This window comes from Pleurodeles waltl, chromosome 7 (assembly GCF_031143425.1).
Source record: "Pleurodeles waltl isolate 20211129_DDA chromosome 7, aPleWal1.hap1.20221129, whole genome shotgun sequence".
Taxonomy (NCBI): Eukaryota; Metazoa; Chordata; class Amphibia; order Caudata; family Salamandridae; genus Pleurodeles; species Pleurodeles waltl.
Window position 1 is genome coordinate 766,356,225 of NC_090446.1, and position 19,115 is coordinate 766,375,339.

Here is a 19,115-nt window from a genome sequence, read left to right on the forward strand (position 1 = left end):
TCTTCTGATGTTCTTTGGGGAGATGCTGAATTATGTCTTGCATCTCATCCCAATGGGCCCTGTCATATCTAGCTAACAGTGCTTGTGAGTTAGCTATCCTCCACTGATTCGCTGCTTGGGATGCAACTCTCTTCCCTGCCGCGTCAAACTTTCTGCTTTCCTTGTCTGATGGGGGTGCATCTCCTGATACTGGGAGTTTGCCCTTTTTCTGGCAGCGCTGACTACAACTGAATCTGGAGGAACTTGTTGCGTTATGTAATCAGTATCAGAGGGAGGTGGTTTGTACTTTTTCTCTATCCTGGGTGAAATTATACGTGCCTTAACTGGTTAGTTAAATATTTGATCGGCGTGTTTTAACATGCCTGGGAGCATGGGTAGGCACTGATATTTTGAATGTGTGGAAGAGAGGGTATTAAACAAAAAATCCTCTTCTAACTGTTCAGTGTGCATGATGACCCCATGGTAAGCTGCAGCCCTAGCTATAACCTGATTATACACAGTGCTATCCTCAGGTGGTGAAGGCTTAGAGGGATAGCTGTCTGGGTCATTGCTAGGAATGGGATCTGGATCATAAAGATCCCATGGATCTACATTGTCCTGTTGTGAGTCAAAAGAGTGTGATGGTGACTGCAATAGTGTAGGACTGGTAGGAGGAGAGGTATGCAGGTGTGGAGAGTGAAGAGGAGAATGAGGAGGAGAGAATTGAGGAGGTGGTGGTTTCTCCTTTGGCTTTGGCACTTTAGCTGGTGGCTGCATAGTGTCCAACTCCTCCTGAAAGGCTAGCTTTCTTTTAGGTTTTAGAGGAGGTGCTGTTAGGATTCTTCCTGTTTCTTTGTGGATATGAATCCTGGCTTGCCTTTCGTCCATTACTTCAAGTATTGGCTGTACTTGAGACTCCTCTTCAGAGGTTTTGTGGCTTTCTTTTAGTTTCTTTGAAAGTCCATGCTCCTCTGTGTAACCTGCTCTTTTCGGCTCTGAAGCCGGCTTTTTCGGTATCGATAAAGATGGTGCTGTGGATGTTCTCAACTCCGAAAGAGATTTCTGAATTTTCGCCTCCAGAAAATGGTGTTTGCTCGAGTCGGACACGGAGCCTTTTATCACCTCCGATGGTTTCGGAGGAGTGGCCTTTTTCAGTGCCGAACTGGCAGTTTGATCACCAGATGTCTTTTTTCGGGCCGAGCCATGGCCTTCCGGCAGTGGCGTACACAAGGCCTTATGTTTCGGTCTTTGTGATGGTACAGGGGCAGGCATACTCACATGTTGTCCCGCCGTGGCCGGTCTGTCCTCCTCAGATTCCTGTTCGGAGTCAGAACCTCAAACGGAAACTGCTTTCTGCATGATTTCTTCCTCCTCCACGTCGAGATGTTCGGAGCTTCTGGACACCATCTCGAGTCTTCGTGCCCTCCTGTCTCGAAGAGTCTTTTTGGAACGGAAGGATCGACAAGCCTCACAATTTTCTTCCCGATGATCTGGGTAAAGGCAAAGATTACAGACGAGATGATGGTCTGTATAAAGATATTTTGCGTGACACCGAGGACAGAACCGGAATGGAGTCCGATTCATGAGGCTTCCACGCTGCCGACCTGACTTGGCCCGAGTTGGGCACGCACGCCCCGAAGGGCGAGTAGAGTTGTCTTCTCCAAACGGTACTGATGTGTCGATGAAAGATGTAAACCTGATCGATACAATACCAATGAAAATAAAGCGTTTTCAACGTTTTCTGAATCGAACTTTCAAAGCGAAAGGAAACACCAAACAGCTGAAAGAAAACAAGCTAACATGGAGTCGATGCCCATGCGCAATGGAACTCAAGAGGAGTCACTCGATCCCGTGATTCTAAAACACTTCTTCGAAGAAAAACAACTTGTAATACTCCAAGCCCAACACTAGATGGCAGAAGTATAATGTACAGCATGTGTATCTGCAGCTACACATGCCACCGAACATATATATATATATATATATATATATATATATATATGTATAAGTATATATATATATATATATATATATATATATATATATATATGAATGCCTTTCTGCAGTGATGCATGAGCCAGGTGTTTGGAGTTATGTTAATAGGGCCAAATTGCAACTGACTGAGAAAACCTCATTAAGAAAATACCTCTTAGTACCAGAAGGGAGCTGGGTTTTCATTCCTTGGAAGATCTTATTAAGATTAACCCAATTCTACTATGGAATAGTGGTCTAGACTAAGCCAGGGGCCATTCTGAACAGAAAGGTCATCATAGAGTGCCTAACACTAGATCATGCAAGGAAATTCCCTGGATCAGGTTTATAAAGAATGTTCGTTCTTCATTGGGTAAGGATAAACTTTTTTATGATCCTGCTTTGTTAGAAATGTTTGGAAAGGAGGAATAGAAACCTATGACACTGAAGAGGTTAGAGAAAGAACATTTTGGTAAGGAGTCCAGGGAACCTAGTGTTATCCATCATGAAATGCTGCTAACCAACGATAGCATCCAATTTTATCTGGAAAACATTTACAATGTAAAATACTAGACATATTTCAACAAGATACAGATGCAATATTATACATGGACTTGCATCCTTTCCAAAAATGAATAACTGGTCTAGGTACCCATGTGATAATGTATCCGAACAATGCACAGAACACTTTATTATGACAATCCAAGGAAGCGTTTGTTTTTACCTATTTAGCATTAGCACAATTTTAGGCAATACAAACCAGCAATGATCTTTCTCTGGCAGCCAGCCAAGTGAGAAATGTGTTTAGCAGTTTCAACCTGCATATGGCACTCTGTAACTTTGCCCAAAGGAATTACAATTAATTGATACTAAAGCTTTGAATTAGAGATTCATGGAAGCTTGTTTATGCACTATGTACTGTTTTAAATTAGTTTCAATCTTTTTACATTTTTCAAGTTTATGACATATACCTTGTGCTTTCTGATCCTCTCGTGTTTTTTTTTAAAACTATTGTATGTGAATTTATTTTTCTGCTTTTATGATCTCGAATATGAAATCGAATAAAGCTACTTGATTGATTGGCAATGCATTCAAAAAGGGAGACACAGGTCATCTTCCTTCAAAGAAATGGTGTTTCAACATGTTCTCCTGGAACAAAACACTTTATCATATTGTGAATCTAGTTTAACTGAACAGTCTGAACTTAAATAAATCTTACTTTTGCTGAAAGGCAAGACCGAGGTAGTGAGAATTCCCCAAACGTACCACCTGGGGCATCCGAAAACTGTAGTCCTTAAACTCAAATGATTGCACTAGCTAAAATTCACTAGAATGTATGGATACAAAACACCCTGCTGACCACAATAAAACTACATGAAACTGTGACCATCTAGTTTGCAGAGGTGGAAGAAACAAGGCATGGGTCATGCTAGAGGAATATGTTTCCTAGAAGGGATACGTGCGTGTGAGATTACAGATCTAAAATCTCTAGTCCTATGAAGCATATAAGAACAGGGATTGCACTCTATTGAAGCCCTTACAAGTAAATGAGAGTAAAGATTAATCAGTTACCTCAATACTGTGCAGTCGAAGCACATGCTCTCATACAACCCATAGGGACTTTAATCACACTTACTGAAAATGTCCTATGAGCACAGTTAGGAATGTTTTCTTGCAGTCATTTGGGGTGTTACAATTGAGATGTTGGCTCAGGATTGAGAATAATCCTCATCTGTAAACATACTTATTAGCAAAGATTATCAAAAATAAAACAGCATGAAATAAAAATGTTCGATACCTTTCCCTCATAAACCATTAAAAAATTACTTCCAGATGTATTATTGGACATACCTGAATACAAGTCCCTGTACATTCCTTGCAGAGGCTGCACGACAGAGCCCATCTGCTTGCTGGAATATGTGAGATCTTTGTAATGGGTTCCATCTTTTCGGGACATCCAATGCTAACCTGAGTAGAAGATGTCTGTTTTAGAAATATCATAACATGCCACAGAAAAATAAGCAAGAATTGATTTCAACAAGCTGCAGTTAAAAGGGTAAAGGGGTCGTATGTGAGGTGTGTACAATCTAACATTAATCTACCTCTTAAAATACAATACGTTTTTTTCAAAATAACTTAAAAAAACAATCTGAATAAAATGCTAATGATTTTAATGCATTTAGCTTGTAATGCAGGAATTTACTGGGGCAAACAGAACTCGATTGCATTTCTAACTGAAATAACCTTTGCCCATTCAAAAGGTACAGTGGAGATGAAGTCAGATTCTTAAAACAAATATATGGGATTGTCCGCTGTGGCCATGCGATATAAAAACTGTCACTTATCTAACCTAAAAGATTCACCTGTGTGAAGTTTTCAGTGGGTTCTGTTATGATTCAGGAACAGGCATGCATGGTTCAGACTGCAGACTGCTAGCATATTGTTACTTCAAAATTAACTCACAAACCTTTCTAGGAATATACTATATACACTTGCTATGGTTATGTGACATAAGGTGGATTTACAACAAGAAACCAACGAAACACACCTACAGTAAAGGCTGACAAGCGAGAACATCTCTGCAGCTGCTGGAGCTTCCTTTGACAAGGTCCACAAGTGTTTTTTCTTGGTGTGTCTAATTTTCTGTTGATAGTGTCTGGGTGCAACCTTGTAGGTAGTTTTGTTGGTGTTATGGCTGGCTCTCCATTCCCCTCTAGCTGTTTACAGTGTAATTTGGTGTCTCTGAGGTCTTCTGCGTACCAGCTGGCCTGCTTGTTTAATCTACTATGATTGCTTTGTTTGATGGATGTGAGGGAGTCCACACAGTTTTTGATCTGGTTGTTGATATCCTTGTTGAGGTTGTCTGTGGGGCAAGGCTGATCAGTGCGGAGGACGCTGAGCCAATTTGCTTCTATGATTTTCCCCAGGCTACGACCTGGGGTGCTAAACCTGGTAGGGGTGTTGACTTAAGGAATGTTGATTTGGAAGTGGATGATGGTGTGGACAGTCCATGTGAGCTCTGTGGTGGAGTTGTATTTGATGCTGTTGCTTGTGGTGAAGATAGGGCCAAGTGTGACATGCGGAGTGTGTAGGTTCTGTGACAAGCTGGGTGAGTCCGATGTTGCTCAAGCTTTCGAGCTAAAGTATATGCCAGACAGAACATATTGAACAGAATCCGCTTTTTTATAGACAATGAAGTGCTTTCTTACATTCTGAAATTTGAGCTTGTCTGCCTAAACCAAAGATACATCATACACTGTAATTTAGCTGAGCTAACATCTATTTAATAAACTAGGTGGGAGACCTCAGTCCAGGGCATTGCAGTAGTGTAATCAGGGTAGAAAGATAGGGTAGGATGGACCAGTGTCGTGGTTCACATAGTGGCTGTCTCAAATTTCTTCAGCCTGCTTCTGGGGCTTCATGGTTAGCTAGCTTTGGTGGGGTTGGGGAGCAGAGCTTGCACCAAAGCATAGTAGCACTTGTTTTCTAGTCACCTCAATGAGCGTTCATTTCCAGGGCATGTCCAGCACCAAATGGTAATGTACTGACCGTTTCTGTATTTGTCTATTTATTCTCCAATAATGGCATTAGGCTAAGTGTCGGGCCCCTCAAGCAAGGAACTCTTGCACTAAGGAAGCTTGGCAGTGAATTTAAGGAAACCTCAACAGCATTTGATGACAATGGAGTTACATTTAAACAACGACAGCTGTGGAAGAACTGCCTCTGGCCTAAAAGCAACCAGGTTGCTCCCTTAACTACAGCCCGTGAAGATACACCACCCACAGAAAACTTCACATGCGTGTCTTTGAGGGTGTGTAAATGAGTGTTATTACATGTAATGTCCTCAACTAATAACTTCATAGCTCTTTTTGCCCCAGGGTTTCGTTTTTCATCTCCACAGGACTGCAGCTAAATCTTCTCTGTCAATGTTTATGGGTGACATGAGATAAGTAATGGGTGCGGAAATGCAGCTGAATCATTAGTTTATCTCTCTCGTTTGACACAAATGATAATAATTTCTGTTCTTGAAGGAATTGGCACGCATGGAACTTCAGCCCGACGGTTTCCTGCTCGCTTGTTAAATTATACACAAGCAATTAGTCTACCTCCTTACAGGTCCAACTCTATAGCGGTACAATGCAAGTTCCCAAAGGATCCTTAGAAGCAATCTGCTGCAATCAGCTGTCAAAGCGTCCACTGTATCATTTTCGCCACTGCATTTGTATTTTATTTTACCTATCTACACAATCTGCTCTTTTTGCAAACCAGTTCGGATTCAGTTACGTTTTTAAGCATTGGTAATCATTTTTATTGTTGATTTTTAAGTGTTTGCACTTTACCTATTGTTACTTGAATTTGAAGGGGTCAAAGTGGGCTCGATATTATTCGGGCGTTTCCACTGCGAGTCCTCTAAGGGTGAGAACTCAAACAACCATTTTATACCCTTTGGATTGTTCCGCTAGAGCCGCCGTTTTTAGTTGGGCAGAACTCTAGTCGCCGGCTGTGTCCGGGCCTACTTAAATCTGGCCACAGCGCACACGTGCAGCAGGCACGCTCATCTGCGCCAGTCAGCACCCGTCCGGGACCAGCCATTATGCCCACAACTTTATCTATTCTCCAGAAGAAATTAGACACTTTCAGTCGGTGAGTCACCAATTAGATACTCAACTATAACTAAAGGTAAAATGGTTAGGTATGCCAAAACCAAGCGACCTCATTACCAACCCAGCTGAACCCCTGTCACCCCCTTCACTTCTGCACTCTTTCCCAGACACTTGCGGAGGGTGTGTCAACAGCATCGAATCCGGTTTTAACTCAGATTCTTTATTCATTATTTATCTGAATACACGCTATTTGGTAAAACAAAAAAAGGGAAACCTTACATTTACTACATTCTGACACAAAATCAGTAATCCTTTCATTGGTTGCTGATGGGTGTCAGGAGTGTGACAAGGAATCTACATTGGCCCTATTGGGCCTATCAGCAGCCTTTAACACATTTCACCATAATATATTGGTGGACCACGTCATGAACGGGGAGCTACGCGGCTTGGCATTACAATGCATTAAATCATTCCTTAAGGAACGCTCCCAGTCAAGTCAGTATGGCCCTTTTAGGGAAATAGAAGCTCATTTAGACTGTGGAGTACCACTAGGTTCTTCCCTCTCACACATCTTTCCAACATATACATCCGCCCGATCACCAACGCACTCAAAAATATGAATTGAAGTATCTTCAATTATGCAGATGATCTTCAGTTACTTTTTAGGTTAGGCAGCTGCCCGCTGCCTAAGGAAAATTTCCAAAACACTATGCACTTTATCTGTGATTGGATGATTGGAAATCATCTCAAACTTAATGTGGAGAAACTGTCATCATAAAAAGTAAAACTGTCTACTGGAATGCCTCCTTTTGACCCAATTATATGGGGGATCCTCCAACGTCCAAAGAGATCAGTCAAAAGCCTTGGAGTCATCATAGATAATGAGTTATCCCTGAAACCCATTAGGTCCAGTCATTTCATGATGCTTCTCATCACTTTGCAGGATCAAAAAAATCTCTGAATTCCTGACTTTTGAAGCCTTGATCAAGGTTGTCATAGGCTTGGTCATATCTCATTTGGACTACGCCAACTCTCTAAATTGGCCTCCCCAAGACTCTCACGCAGCTCACCTGATAGGTGACTCATACTTCTCTTTCCTAGCACCCCAAAGCTGGAACTTTTTTCCTCTTAACATACGGATGGCCCCAAACGATATAAAGTTCAGACAGACACTTAAGACCTGGCTTTTCAAACAAAGATACAATTAGGATTTTTTTTTTTTTTTTAAAACAGCAGACTGTCATTGTTATGTTCCCTCTGGCTATTTAGTGCCATTAAACCTTATGGTGTATGTGGCCTCTATAAATACTTTTAACATAACATCCACTTGACACCATTATTACGCAACATCTATGTAAACCACGTTCCCAGCTGATCAGATCATATGGATTCTAAATTATTATGATACCTGACTGCCAAGTCTTCTGGACCACAGTACCATTTTTTTTTTTTTTTAAACAACAAACCTTCAGACTTTTTTTTGACCTCGGTTCAAGCTTGGATAAGCAAGAATGTTCATGTGAGGAAGAAGCAAGGAGCTACTAGTAGCTTCCAAATCACTTTGTTTCAATCATCTGTGTGCTATATTGTCTCACTCCTGTGTAGTTTTCTCCCTTCTTATAACCATGCTCCAGTACCTCATACTTCCTCACGCCTCACGGACAGATTCCCCCACTGCCCCTCCAACCACCAGCCCTACATATCAGCACCGCCTTAAACATAATACCAGTAGGCTGTGTGTCCGCAGAGAACTACAGGAAGTAATTGGATCTCTCTTCAGCCCAGCCCTGAAGAGATAAGGGATGCTTATTCCAGATGCAAGGACTGAGGTAGCTGATAGTCATTGCTGGGGCAGGAGCACTGCATTTTTGGAATCTTGAGTAAAAGAGTATTGTGTGAGCAAAGATCCCTACCCACATTATGCTTGGTGAATATATCCCTGAGGCAGGAATTTATGTACAGGCCTGGTTCCTTGAGCTCCTCTCATTTGTTTTTCACTACTAAGCCAGAGCCTAAGCTAGGGGGTCGACTAATGTTTCCTTCATAACTATCTGGTCAGGAGTCAGGCCTCCCCACAGTAGTGAATGCATTTCTCAGCAAGAGAAATGCACAGCAAATGCATTGCCTAGTTACATATTGTAAGATTTGGTTAAACGGGCAAGAAAAGTGTGTGTTTCCGCCCCAGGATGGGAGGAGAATGAGATAGAACTGGACAGAGGCTGGATGAAGTGGGACCAGTATGAGCATGAGAGTGGGGGCCTTGTTTTCCGTTAAGAGGGATGCTACTGTAATCACAGAATGGGGTGAATACATATGTTACTAACTTGGAATATCGTTGGGATGTTCACTGTTGTCAAGCGGTATATGATATATACACCCTTCCTTGAGACTGCAGGAAGACCACATAGCATTAACACAGGAAACAGCAGAGAAATAAGGAGTCAAATGACGTAGGTGCATAATGGCCACCAGGATCTTCCCATATACTAGAGAAGCCCTTGTCTGTACAGTTTCCGGAGTCCCACTTGAAATCATTAATCCAACTGGGGACTAAGCAGACAGATATGCCTTTGTGGAAGCAAAACCTGATGGGAGGCCTATAGTACTGGGAAGTCTATGTTCTCAATGTCCAACAACCACAATTCATTTAATCTCTCTCATCCATACTGGCACAGTGGCCCTGCCACTTTATGGTACTAAGCGGATATGAGAATGGGGTATTAAACACACCTAAATAGATCACACATCCCTCTCCCTACTACAGAGTTGCATACAGTGGTCAGGATCATTAGGTTCTGGAAGGGCCAATGGTTCCTGACTGATATATGGTCAAGTAGGCACCTCGTTCCAAGGAAGGATCCTTTTTACTCCCTAGCTCATGATATAAACTTTTGGCTTGACTGAATAGTGGGTTCTGCTGAACTAGTGGCAACAGTAGACACAATAGAGTATTAAGGATGAACATTATCTGATCACAACCCATAAGGCATGACTCTCAATTGGGGGGTAATGACTAGAGCCCATACCGGTGAGGCGTCTACAGAGTGCTGCCCTATAAGACTCAGTATTCCTTTTCTGGGTGAGCTTTTTGAGCATTATTTTAAGGACAATGATAGTTCAAACTCTTCTCTGCTTAAGGCCTTTGAGGTGGTGGCGAGGGGCCACAACATAGGGGCCACAAAATCCAGATGGCACCTGGGGTATGAACTCAGGTTAAAAAAACAAATGCATGATATTGAGGCCAAGATAAAAAGTTAGAAGATAACAGAGTAGCTGAGAAACCTCAGATTACTGATCTAGCTGAGGATACAGAAAGTCATGCTGCATTAGTGGAGTGACAGAGATGTATAGATTATACAGTTTACATGGCCCACCAACAAGCAAAGGGCGACAAATCAGGCCGCTTATTAGGCTGGTTGGCAAGGCCTATAAGAGAGGTCCCCCGCTGACGAAGATTAAAGACACTGACGGAACTTTACATTACTATCAAGGGGCAATTAACAGGGCCTTTTATAAGTATGATGCCAAACTATACGGGAGGGATGAGCTTTGTTTGAGGGGGGCATTGATGATCTTCTGGCTGAAATTCCACTACAGTGTCTGGTAGAACAGGAAGGGTTACCATAGAGCAGCCCATCAGAATGTTGTAGATTGGAGGAGCCCTATTAGCTTTGGACTGAGGTACAGGCACAGATGGCTTTCCGCTGTCATTCCATGTCACCTATGCGGACCAGCTGTCGCCTACGCTGACTGTGCTTTACAAAAGGTATTTGAAATGGGAAGGTTGCCTCCTTCAGCCAGTGCAACACATTGTAGCACCTCCTAAACCCGGGAAAACTCCTCAGGAGATGGCTGCCTACCATCCCCTCTCCATCTTGAACATAGACTATAAAATCAGAGAGAAAATCTTAGTTTGCAGATTGTTATCATATATGTCAGATCGTACATATTTTTACAAGAATGGTTTTATTCCTGGGTGCAACAAGTCACAGAATATTCAGCGATTATTTTAAATCATGGAGTGGGTGCCCAATAAATGGCTCAGGACAGTGGTATGGTCAGTCAACATAGAAAAGGCATTTGAAACGCTCAGTAGGCAGTATTTGCTCAAAGTCAGCAAAAAGCTAGGAATAGGGCGCAACTTTCATAAGTGGAAAGAGGTCTTGTACATTACACCAGTGTGCGTCATACCACCTCAGTATCCTATTAGAAAGGGAATGAGGCAGGGATGCCACATGTCACCTCTCCTATTATCGCTGACAACTGAACCCTTTACGGCCTGCCTTATGATGGTGGAAGGGAGCAGGGGATCCCCAAGGGGCCATATACTGGACTGACACTCTTTATGTGGATGATCTGCTCTTGATTCACTTTAGGAGGGTAACCAGATTACAGATCAAATGGAGGAAATGTCTTTTTTCCCCTTCGGTCCTGACACCAAGATAGAAATATAAACAGTGGGTAGGGTAGGAGAACTCATAAGGTGTGAAAACACCACTTTAAGATACCTTTGAGTGCAGATATATCACAACAACCGCTCCGAGGGCAATGCAGCCCAGACCATTAGGTACCTCAGGTCCTTAGTGTTTTTTTTGGAGGATCCTACAGCTTAAGGAAGCTGGACAGATAGCGCTACCCAAAATCAATGTTACTCTACCTCCTATCTCTCTTTGAGAACGTACCTCTAGTGATCCATAGATGATATTTTGTGTGACCTTAATGGCTTCTTTCTAGACGTAATATAACATTGAAAAAATGTGCATGACATTGAAGAGAGGGCTGACTGCAGAGGCTTGGGGTCTCAGAGTTAGAACTCTATAATCTTGTGCATCCAGGGCAGTGGATTGCCATATGGCTGGCAGGGTACAACCTGTTCAAACTCTCATTAGAGCAATCAAAGGGGGTGATAAGTCCCTAGAAAATCTTATGCCCCCTTCCAAATAGCATCAACACACCCCAATGCCTGAATATGTAGAGCAGTACTGCCAGTGCTGTGCGTTACAATACACCTGCAATACGGTGTCATATACACCCAATATTCCATTGACAACAGTGCAGATAGCCCTATAGTTACAAAGTGACAGGGAAGCAGACAATTGGGCACAAGCCAGGATAACTATATTAGAAGGCTTCTTTGAGAACGGAGTACTTATGCCCTTTGATATGTTGGTTGAAACCACAGGTCTCTCCCATCGGCAGTTCTTGAGGCACAGAATGAGGATGGTGGAAATGCACAAGATATGGGGTATTAGGGACAAAGAAACCCAAACACACACATATAGTCAAGCCGTACACCTTATGGAGGAGGATGGAGGATTATCACCTACATAGACAAGCCCTTCTGGGTTTTGGAGCAACCTCTTTGGACAAGTTGGGGATCTAATTGGAATCCGACATGGGGAGACTGCTCCAGAATTCAGAATCGGCTAAGATATTGGAATACCCTAAAGCAGTTTCGAGAAACTACAATTAAATCAATTGCGTGACTAAGAGCTTATACGACCCAACACATGAGCAAATTATATTTCACCGAAGATGATCCCTGCCCTGGCTGATTCCGTTGATTTCCTACATTTGCTATCCACTTATCCTGTTGTGAAGAAGTTGTGGCTGGAAGTTGAGGCTCATATTGAGAGCACAATGAGGAAGGGATATTACCATGGACGTCATTTGGGGGTCGCAGCTGTGACCCCTGACTTGCCCTTTGCACCCCCTGGCCTCAGAGGTGGCAAAATCATTGCGGTTGGGGCGCCAGTGTTTTGTCTCAACATTTGTATTATGCTAACCCTGAATAAGGTTTCATTGTTCACTATTAGTGTAAATATGTGAGAGTGTGTGTGTGTGTGTGAAACTGAGGGACAAAGGGCGTGTGATGTCACTTCCGCTACCCCTAGCATTTTGGGGAACTGACGTTCATGGATATCACAACTCAGCTCAAGCAGGTATTCTAGGCCTGGCTCCTTCTCTTATAAAAGAAACAGCCAAAACTATGTTTGCAGATATACTACTTATTTTTGTCAAAGGGGGCATTGCCATGCACTGGAAACCCAGTGCTTGTCTGCCCAGACGACGATGGGGCTCAAATGTGGTGATTTTTTGGGGATAGGAGTTTGGTGTTGCACAGAGAATAGGTCAGCGACATGCAAAATATTCCTATAGCTAGAGAATGGGATAAGACCAGCAGTACTTTCTCAAGTCATTAAGAATGATGATAGACCACCTAAGGAAAGCTCACTTCGACACCACTCCTGGTTGGGGGGGGGGGGACTACTGCACAGAGATGAAACATGAAACAGCTAAAGGTTCGAGGCAGGATACTATTGCTCTAAAGCAACCTGATACATTCGGATACTAGATGTACCAATCCCTCACTCTCACCTACCTTAAACTCCCCCCCAATACATTTTGCCAATTTAATTTGTTAAGGCACTTTTATCCTCTGTGTCCATGAAGAATTTCTACATTCTATTGCGAGACTGATGAGAGGCATGTACATTTGGCTATGTATCATTTTTTTTTACATAACTAATCAATTCTCATATTGAAGTTCCAACATTTGCCACTAGAGAACACTCGCATTGAGTTTTAGCACAGCTAGGTAGTATTAAAATACTCTGATGCATACTACTTTCAATATATAAAATTTAGAGAGATAACATTTTTCTTCCTGAAATGGTAGGTTTTCCTGTTCATTACTGAAGCGTTATCCTCTGTTTATAAAGCGCTGGGTTTAGACCTGGCCTAAAGACAGCTTTAGTTGTATCACCATTTTATTTCTGTCCATCATAACAAATAACAGTAGATCAGCTCACTTCAGCCATGGGCTCTCGCGTGTTGAGTGGAGGCATGTGCCTCAACAAATGTGTACATCTGTCTACAAACAGCAACCTCCCAACAAGTCTGATGTAAATGGTCAACCTAAAGATGGGACTCCGCTGTGAATCGGGCCTTTTCGTCTTCCTGCTTCTCTTGCACAGAATGGCGGGATGCAGGTCTCCACTTTTTATACGACAGGATTTGTTGATAGTTGTCTGGGCTGGCTCGTCCTTTTTAAAAACCTTAGCACTGGTGATGACGCAGAAATGAAGGTTTTACATTTATTAGCGCATAAACGTAGTGCTGCAATAATCAAGTGTGACTTTAACCGAACTAATAAAGATTGTACGGGGACAAAATGTGCCCTCAGAGTAGTTCGCCAACATTTATAAGCGTGCTTTATATAACGTGATGTATTAGAATTGTACTAATCTGACATAACCGTAAACATGTGCCATGATTTGCTTGTTTGAAATGTTTTAGCTTAGCATAACTTTAGTGGAGGCTTCGGCCTAGTTGCCTTGTCTCACGGTTTAGATGCTCGTGATTTTCTAATGTGCTAATAAACGTGTATTTCTGCTTGAAGCTGTACTTTTCCAGTGAGACCGGTTCACATGCTTATCTTTAAGGTTTCGTGCCAGCCTGGCATCTTCTTCTTTGCTCCAAGGTCAATCTGCAGGTGCGGACAATGGAAGCTCTGAAAGTGAGTTAATTGGTAAAATATGTTGCAACTTACGTTCCCGACTCCAAGGATAATGTATGCCTAGGTAGAAGCTTGAGAACTGTTGTTTTTGATTGGACAATTTGAAGCCAACCTATGAACCCTCCAATGGAAGACCCTACTGGATTTGAACTGTTGTATATTTAAACCCGGTGCACGAGAAGAAAGCGGCCATTACCCATCGGACATTATAGCCATTTTAGCCATTAGACATTTGCCATTAGCCCGATACCCGCCATTTTGCAGGACATTGTAGCCATTATGGCCCATCTTGCCGACTTCGTCATTTTGCCATCTTCTACGATGCCAATTGATGTCCGATGCTATTTTGAATGAGACTTTGATGCTTTCTCTAATCGAGAGAAAGAGACTTTAAGAAATTCTTGCCCTAGAGACTTTAACTTTGAACTGCCCCTTTGCAAGAAGTAGTAGTTTATCTTGCCGCCGTGAGGCAATTGCCCCGTCCACCTTGCCCCTTTGCCCCGTCCCATGCTGATCGAGAAACCGGTACCTGTGAGACGAAGACTTCCTTGAATGCTGGTTGCAATTGGTAAATATGAAAGGAAATTGTACAATTGCATTGTGTTTCTTTTAGGTAACCAACTGCTGATTTTGATAAGAGCCCTAGCTAGGAGTTTTCTAAATTAATGTTGCTAAATTGTTTTTGCATGAAGTCCCACATGCAGATGCTAATTCGAGGTTAGATGAGGAATCATTGGTGCACGATGCAATTTGAGACCTTGTTATGCTGACTAATGTATTCAATTAGCTCATTACAGATTATAGTTTTAGTGGTTTGCGTTGCTATTATCGAATGCATTGTTATTCAAATACTGCATAGATTGCATCTTTTCCGCCGTTATGGACAGCTATTAATGTTCATTTACATATATCAATTGGTGTTGAGACACATCTATATTGTGCTAGCTTTGTTAATATAGGGAAATAAATTCATTAACTTTGAATAAACTGGTGTGGTTATTCATGGCCGAAAGGTCATGGTTCGCCGAAATGTTTTCTGGATTAATTGTTAAGTGTTATGTTGATCAGGGTATTGCTTATGTCCATTATTAATTATTGATTAGATTAAATTGATTGATCTCGGGTGAAGAGAGTCCCACTTAGTCAAAAGATTCATCGACCCGAAGAGCGTCCAAACACAGGTAAATTATTAGGAAAAAACGCTCTATCAGTAGATGGTAGCAGAGGACGGTTTAGACTTTTGAGACCCCACTCGAGAGGTATATGGTGTTGAATTAGATTTTTCTTGGGTAAAACAGATTGGGAGAATGATGATGCCCTAAGTCCCCCGCGACTTTCCCGGGATCTCGGAGCTTGCGAATGGAGGAAATGGAGGTGTGAAATCGGCGTTGGCGGTACTAGTGACGGTATGAGTGAAGTCAGGGTTTTGCGCTTGCACAGCTTATTGCCGCAGATTGTTTGAAAAGGTTGCGAGGATTTTAGAGAATAGCGGAGGTGCGACTCCGAGTGTGAGAGTAGGGAAGTCGTCGAACTTCATGTGCATGTGGCGCTTTGTGCAGAAAAAGGTCCACGTGGTTGTTGTTGTTGAGACGGGCCCTGCGAGGTCAAGAGACTCCGGAGTATGTTGAAAAGTGTATGAGACACTTGTTTTATGTTGTGGTCTGGTCGGTTTAGTAGGTTGACCGGGCGTGGTCAACGAGTCGGTACGTGTGTTAAGGGAGTGAAAGAAAACTTCGACTTCGGGCTTTGACAAATTCTAAGTGCACTAGAATAGATCATTGACAAGTTGAGAGCAGAGTCTGCGGGTCAGATTTGCTTGCGAAAGTGGGGACCGAGAAAGATGGAATAACTGCCGAGGCTAGTGAAAAATCCCTAAGGTCCTGAAGCGATTGTGTTACCCTTCCTGTAGTAAACCGACAGATCTGTTTTATTATTATTATTTTTTTGGTTGCTCGCGATACATGCCAGAAGTTGTTACGAGAGGAGCTGAGTGAAGGAGGACTAGCCGCGAGGCTTTGTCAGCCGCAGTGTGTGTGAGTGTGACGTCACTAGGAGCCGCGCTGGGATAGGTTGGTTGCAAAGAAGGGCCGCGCACGGATTGGACGCAGTCCGTGGGGCTCGATTGGAAGGGGAAAGGCAAGCGAAGAGTATTCCGGGAATTAAAGTCACTTATTGATTACAAACTTTGTGAAATAAAAGATGAGAAAATGAAATTTTTTAAAGCATTAAAGAGTGCGATGAAGGGGGAGTCATACATTAAAGCGAGCGTAGGAGAGGAGACGCCACCCGAAGGTACACCAGCTTACATTGTAATGGAGGAAAAAGGGGTAGCTCCATGCCTTTGGCTAAAGCAATGGCACAAGCTGACAGAGAAACATGGGAGCGTAGCGTTCCCGATCCATGGGACATTCAATATAAGAATACTAGAGAATTTGAGATTCGCGATGTACGACATGAAGGTACCTCCAAGGCCAGCACAGTTTGAGGCTCTAGCGATTTGGGAACTAATGGCTAGACAGCAACAGCAAAATAAGTTCGAGACCAGGATAAGAAAGGTAGAAAAGACACTAGCGGACGCTAGGTGGGATAATGCACAGAAGGTGTGGAGGTCAGATGTATTGCAGGGGATAAAATTGTTTCCCGCAATTACTAAGGAAGAAGAGGAGACAGGCAAGAAAGTTACCTGTAAGACAAACAGGAGGTGTTCCAAAGATAGAGAGGACGAGGAAAAGTTAAGGAGAGAAGAGGAGTTAGAGGATGAGGAGTTAATCATGCAATTGCTGAACGACCGTCCACCACCTTATGCAGAGAGTGGACGAGGTCCAAGTACCAGTTCTGCCCCTCAGGCACCGGTACAGAACAATGAAACTCCGAGTTCAGAAACGCCATCGAGATCTAAGGACCCGAGTTTACTGTTCACCCCGCAGATACCGCAGGTTAGGAGAATATACCCAGATGTGCCTATATTGAAAACAGCAGAAAATTATCAGCCGCAGGTCCCAAGGTACTACAGCAGTGACAACAGTACGGGAATGACCCTAGATCCAACTGTACTGGGAGTACAGAATGGTCGCAACCCAACATTGGCACAAGCTGAATCAACCCAGTTTTTGATGCCTCAAAAGCAGATGCAGGGGGGAAACGCACATGCTCAGATGACGGGGAGTCAGACGGGCATGCCGGCAATGATGACCCATAGTGTGGGAATGAACATGCCTCAGAACATGGGGAATGGACAGAACGTAGATGCGATATCCCTACCCATTACTGTAGGTCCACCGGTACCTTTGTACATTCAGCCTAACTCAGGTATGAGTGGTCAAGGATCAATGGTGCAGAGTGGGATGGAAAGGAGGTGCATTCAAAACACTCCAGAGACAACTCCGATAGCGGCTCTGCCAACTGGATCTGGGTCCTTGATGGAGTTCAGTCCCATATGTGCTCTGTCAACAATGGTGAGGTCGAGTCCCCCACTGATGATACCGCTATCATCGAACACTGAAAAGTTGCTGCAACCATCAATGGCAGTCGATGTGAATGCTACACTGATGGGGTTGAATGCGCAACAGCTGACACAGTGGTTCAACAGTCTGAATTCCACACAAAGCTCAGCCAGTGGGAAGGGAGAAGACTATCTGAATAGGGTCAGGTTGAACATGGAAGCAGAAGAATTGGTGGAAGGGACTATGGGGGTGAATAGGTTAGAGTCCTACTCGGAAGAAGAGCTGAGGTATCTATGTCCTAGGATTACGAGAGAAGTGAACAAGGTACATAGAAGGTTGCAAGAAATAGCTGACAAAAACGGGGTTGAGATAGACAAGACAAAACACTTGAGCAGGAGCTATAGATTGGATTTCGGGACCACAGACTTTGAACACATGAGGTCAGCAGGCATGAAGACACACCTTAGAGAATTGCTGCAGAGTGCGCAAGTGTGGAGGTGCTTAGACAAATGGGAAAGCAGATGGGTAAAGAGAAAGGAAAAGAGGAAAGACAGTGTCCCAGAGCACAACGAGAAAAGACCACAGAGTAGTGATGCAATAACCATGTTACCAATGAGGGAGACAGCAGGGGGAAAATTAATACATGCACCGTGGCACAGGAGCGACATTCAGTCTTTTACGGATGATTTTCCCAAACTGAGAGAGAAACCGATAGAATGGTATCAACAGACTGATAGGTTTGTGAAGCTTGCAAAATGTCTTTGGGAAGATCTGAACACCCTCTTTGAGATTGTGGTTCCGGCAGATTTGTGGGAAGACTGCAAAAGGGCTGTAGGTTGGCCGACAAGTGAACCAGAGAGACAGGGATACGGGTGCACCATCACCTATGGTGATGAGCTTGTACTATAAGGTGATTGAGCATTTGAAGACGAAAGTTGCCTCGAAAAATGTGGATTGGCAGAAGATTGATCGAACTGCCCAAGAGGCTAAAGAGTCGATTCATGGTTACTATGAGAGGTTGTTGAAGGCGTTCAAGAACTACAGTGGCACGGAAACAATAGAGGCGAAGGACATGCTTCATTTTGTGTTTAGATTTGTGGAAGGGCTGAGACCAGAGATAAGTCAGATGATAAAGTCGCATTTGATTTGTTGGCAGTCGAAACCTATTGATGAGGTGTTGAATTACGCGAAATACTGTAGCGACGAAATTGAAGTGAAACAGAAAAGGTTGAAGGAGAAAGTGATGGTGATGCAACTTAAAGCAGCTCAGACAGGTCTGCAAGGGTTGCAAGGGTTCCAACAGCAGATACCGCAGCCGCAGGGAAGCATGGTGTTTCAGCCACAGGCGAGAGGCAGAGGCAGAGGAGGTTTTGGGAATAATGGTCCGGATTTGAACACTGTTGTAATTCCAAATGGTGTGCAGGCAATGAAAAGGGTGATGCCGTGTCACGTGTGCGGAATCGTCGGTCATTGGAAACGCGAGTGCCCGATGGTGGTGCAGGAAGGTGCAGGTGTTGGTCAGCAAAACAATGATGTCAATGCATTCCAGACGATGAGGGGACCGAAAATGAGAGGTCCAAACCCAAATTTTCAGACCAT

At 43.3% G+C, this 19,115-nt stretch overlaps 1 protein-coding gene across 4 annotated transcripts in view; it reads right to left on the bottom strand.

Annotated features, from left to right (window-relative positions):
* Nucleotides 1–19,115, bottom strand: part of JADE2 (jade family PHD finger 2) — a 426,950-nt gene that overhangs the window by 201,014 nt on the left and 206,821 nt on the right. For all 4 annotated transcript variants that reach the window (XM_069199256.1, XM_069199259.1, XM_069199257.1 and 1 more), the window contains exon 8: nucleotides 3,802–3,918. In XM_069199256.1, coding sequence (XP_069055357.1) covers nucleotides 3,802–3,918 — 117 coding nt within the window. The remainder of the gene's footprint in view (nucleotides 1–3,801; nucleotides 3,919–19,115) is intronic.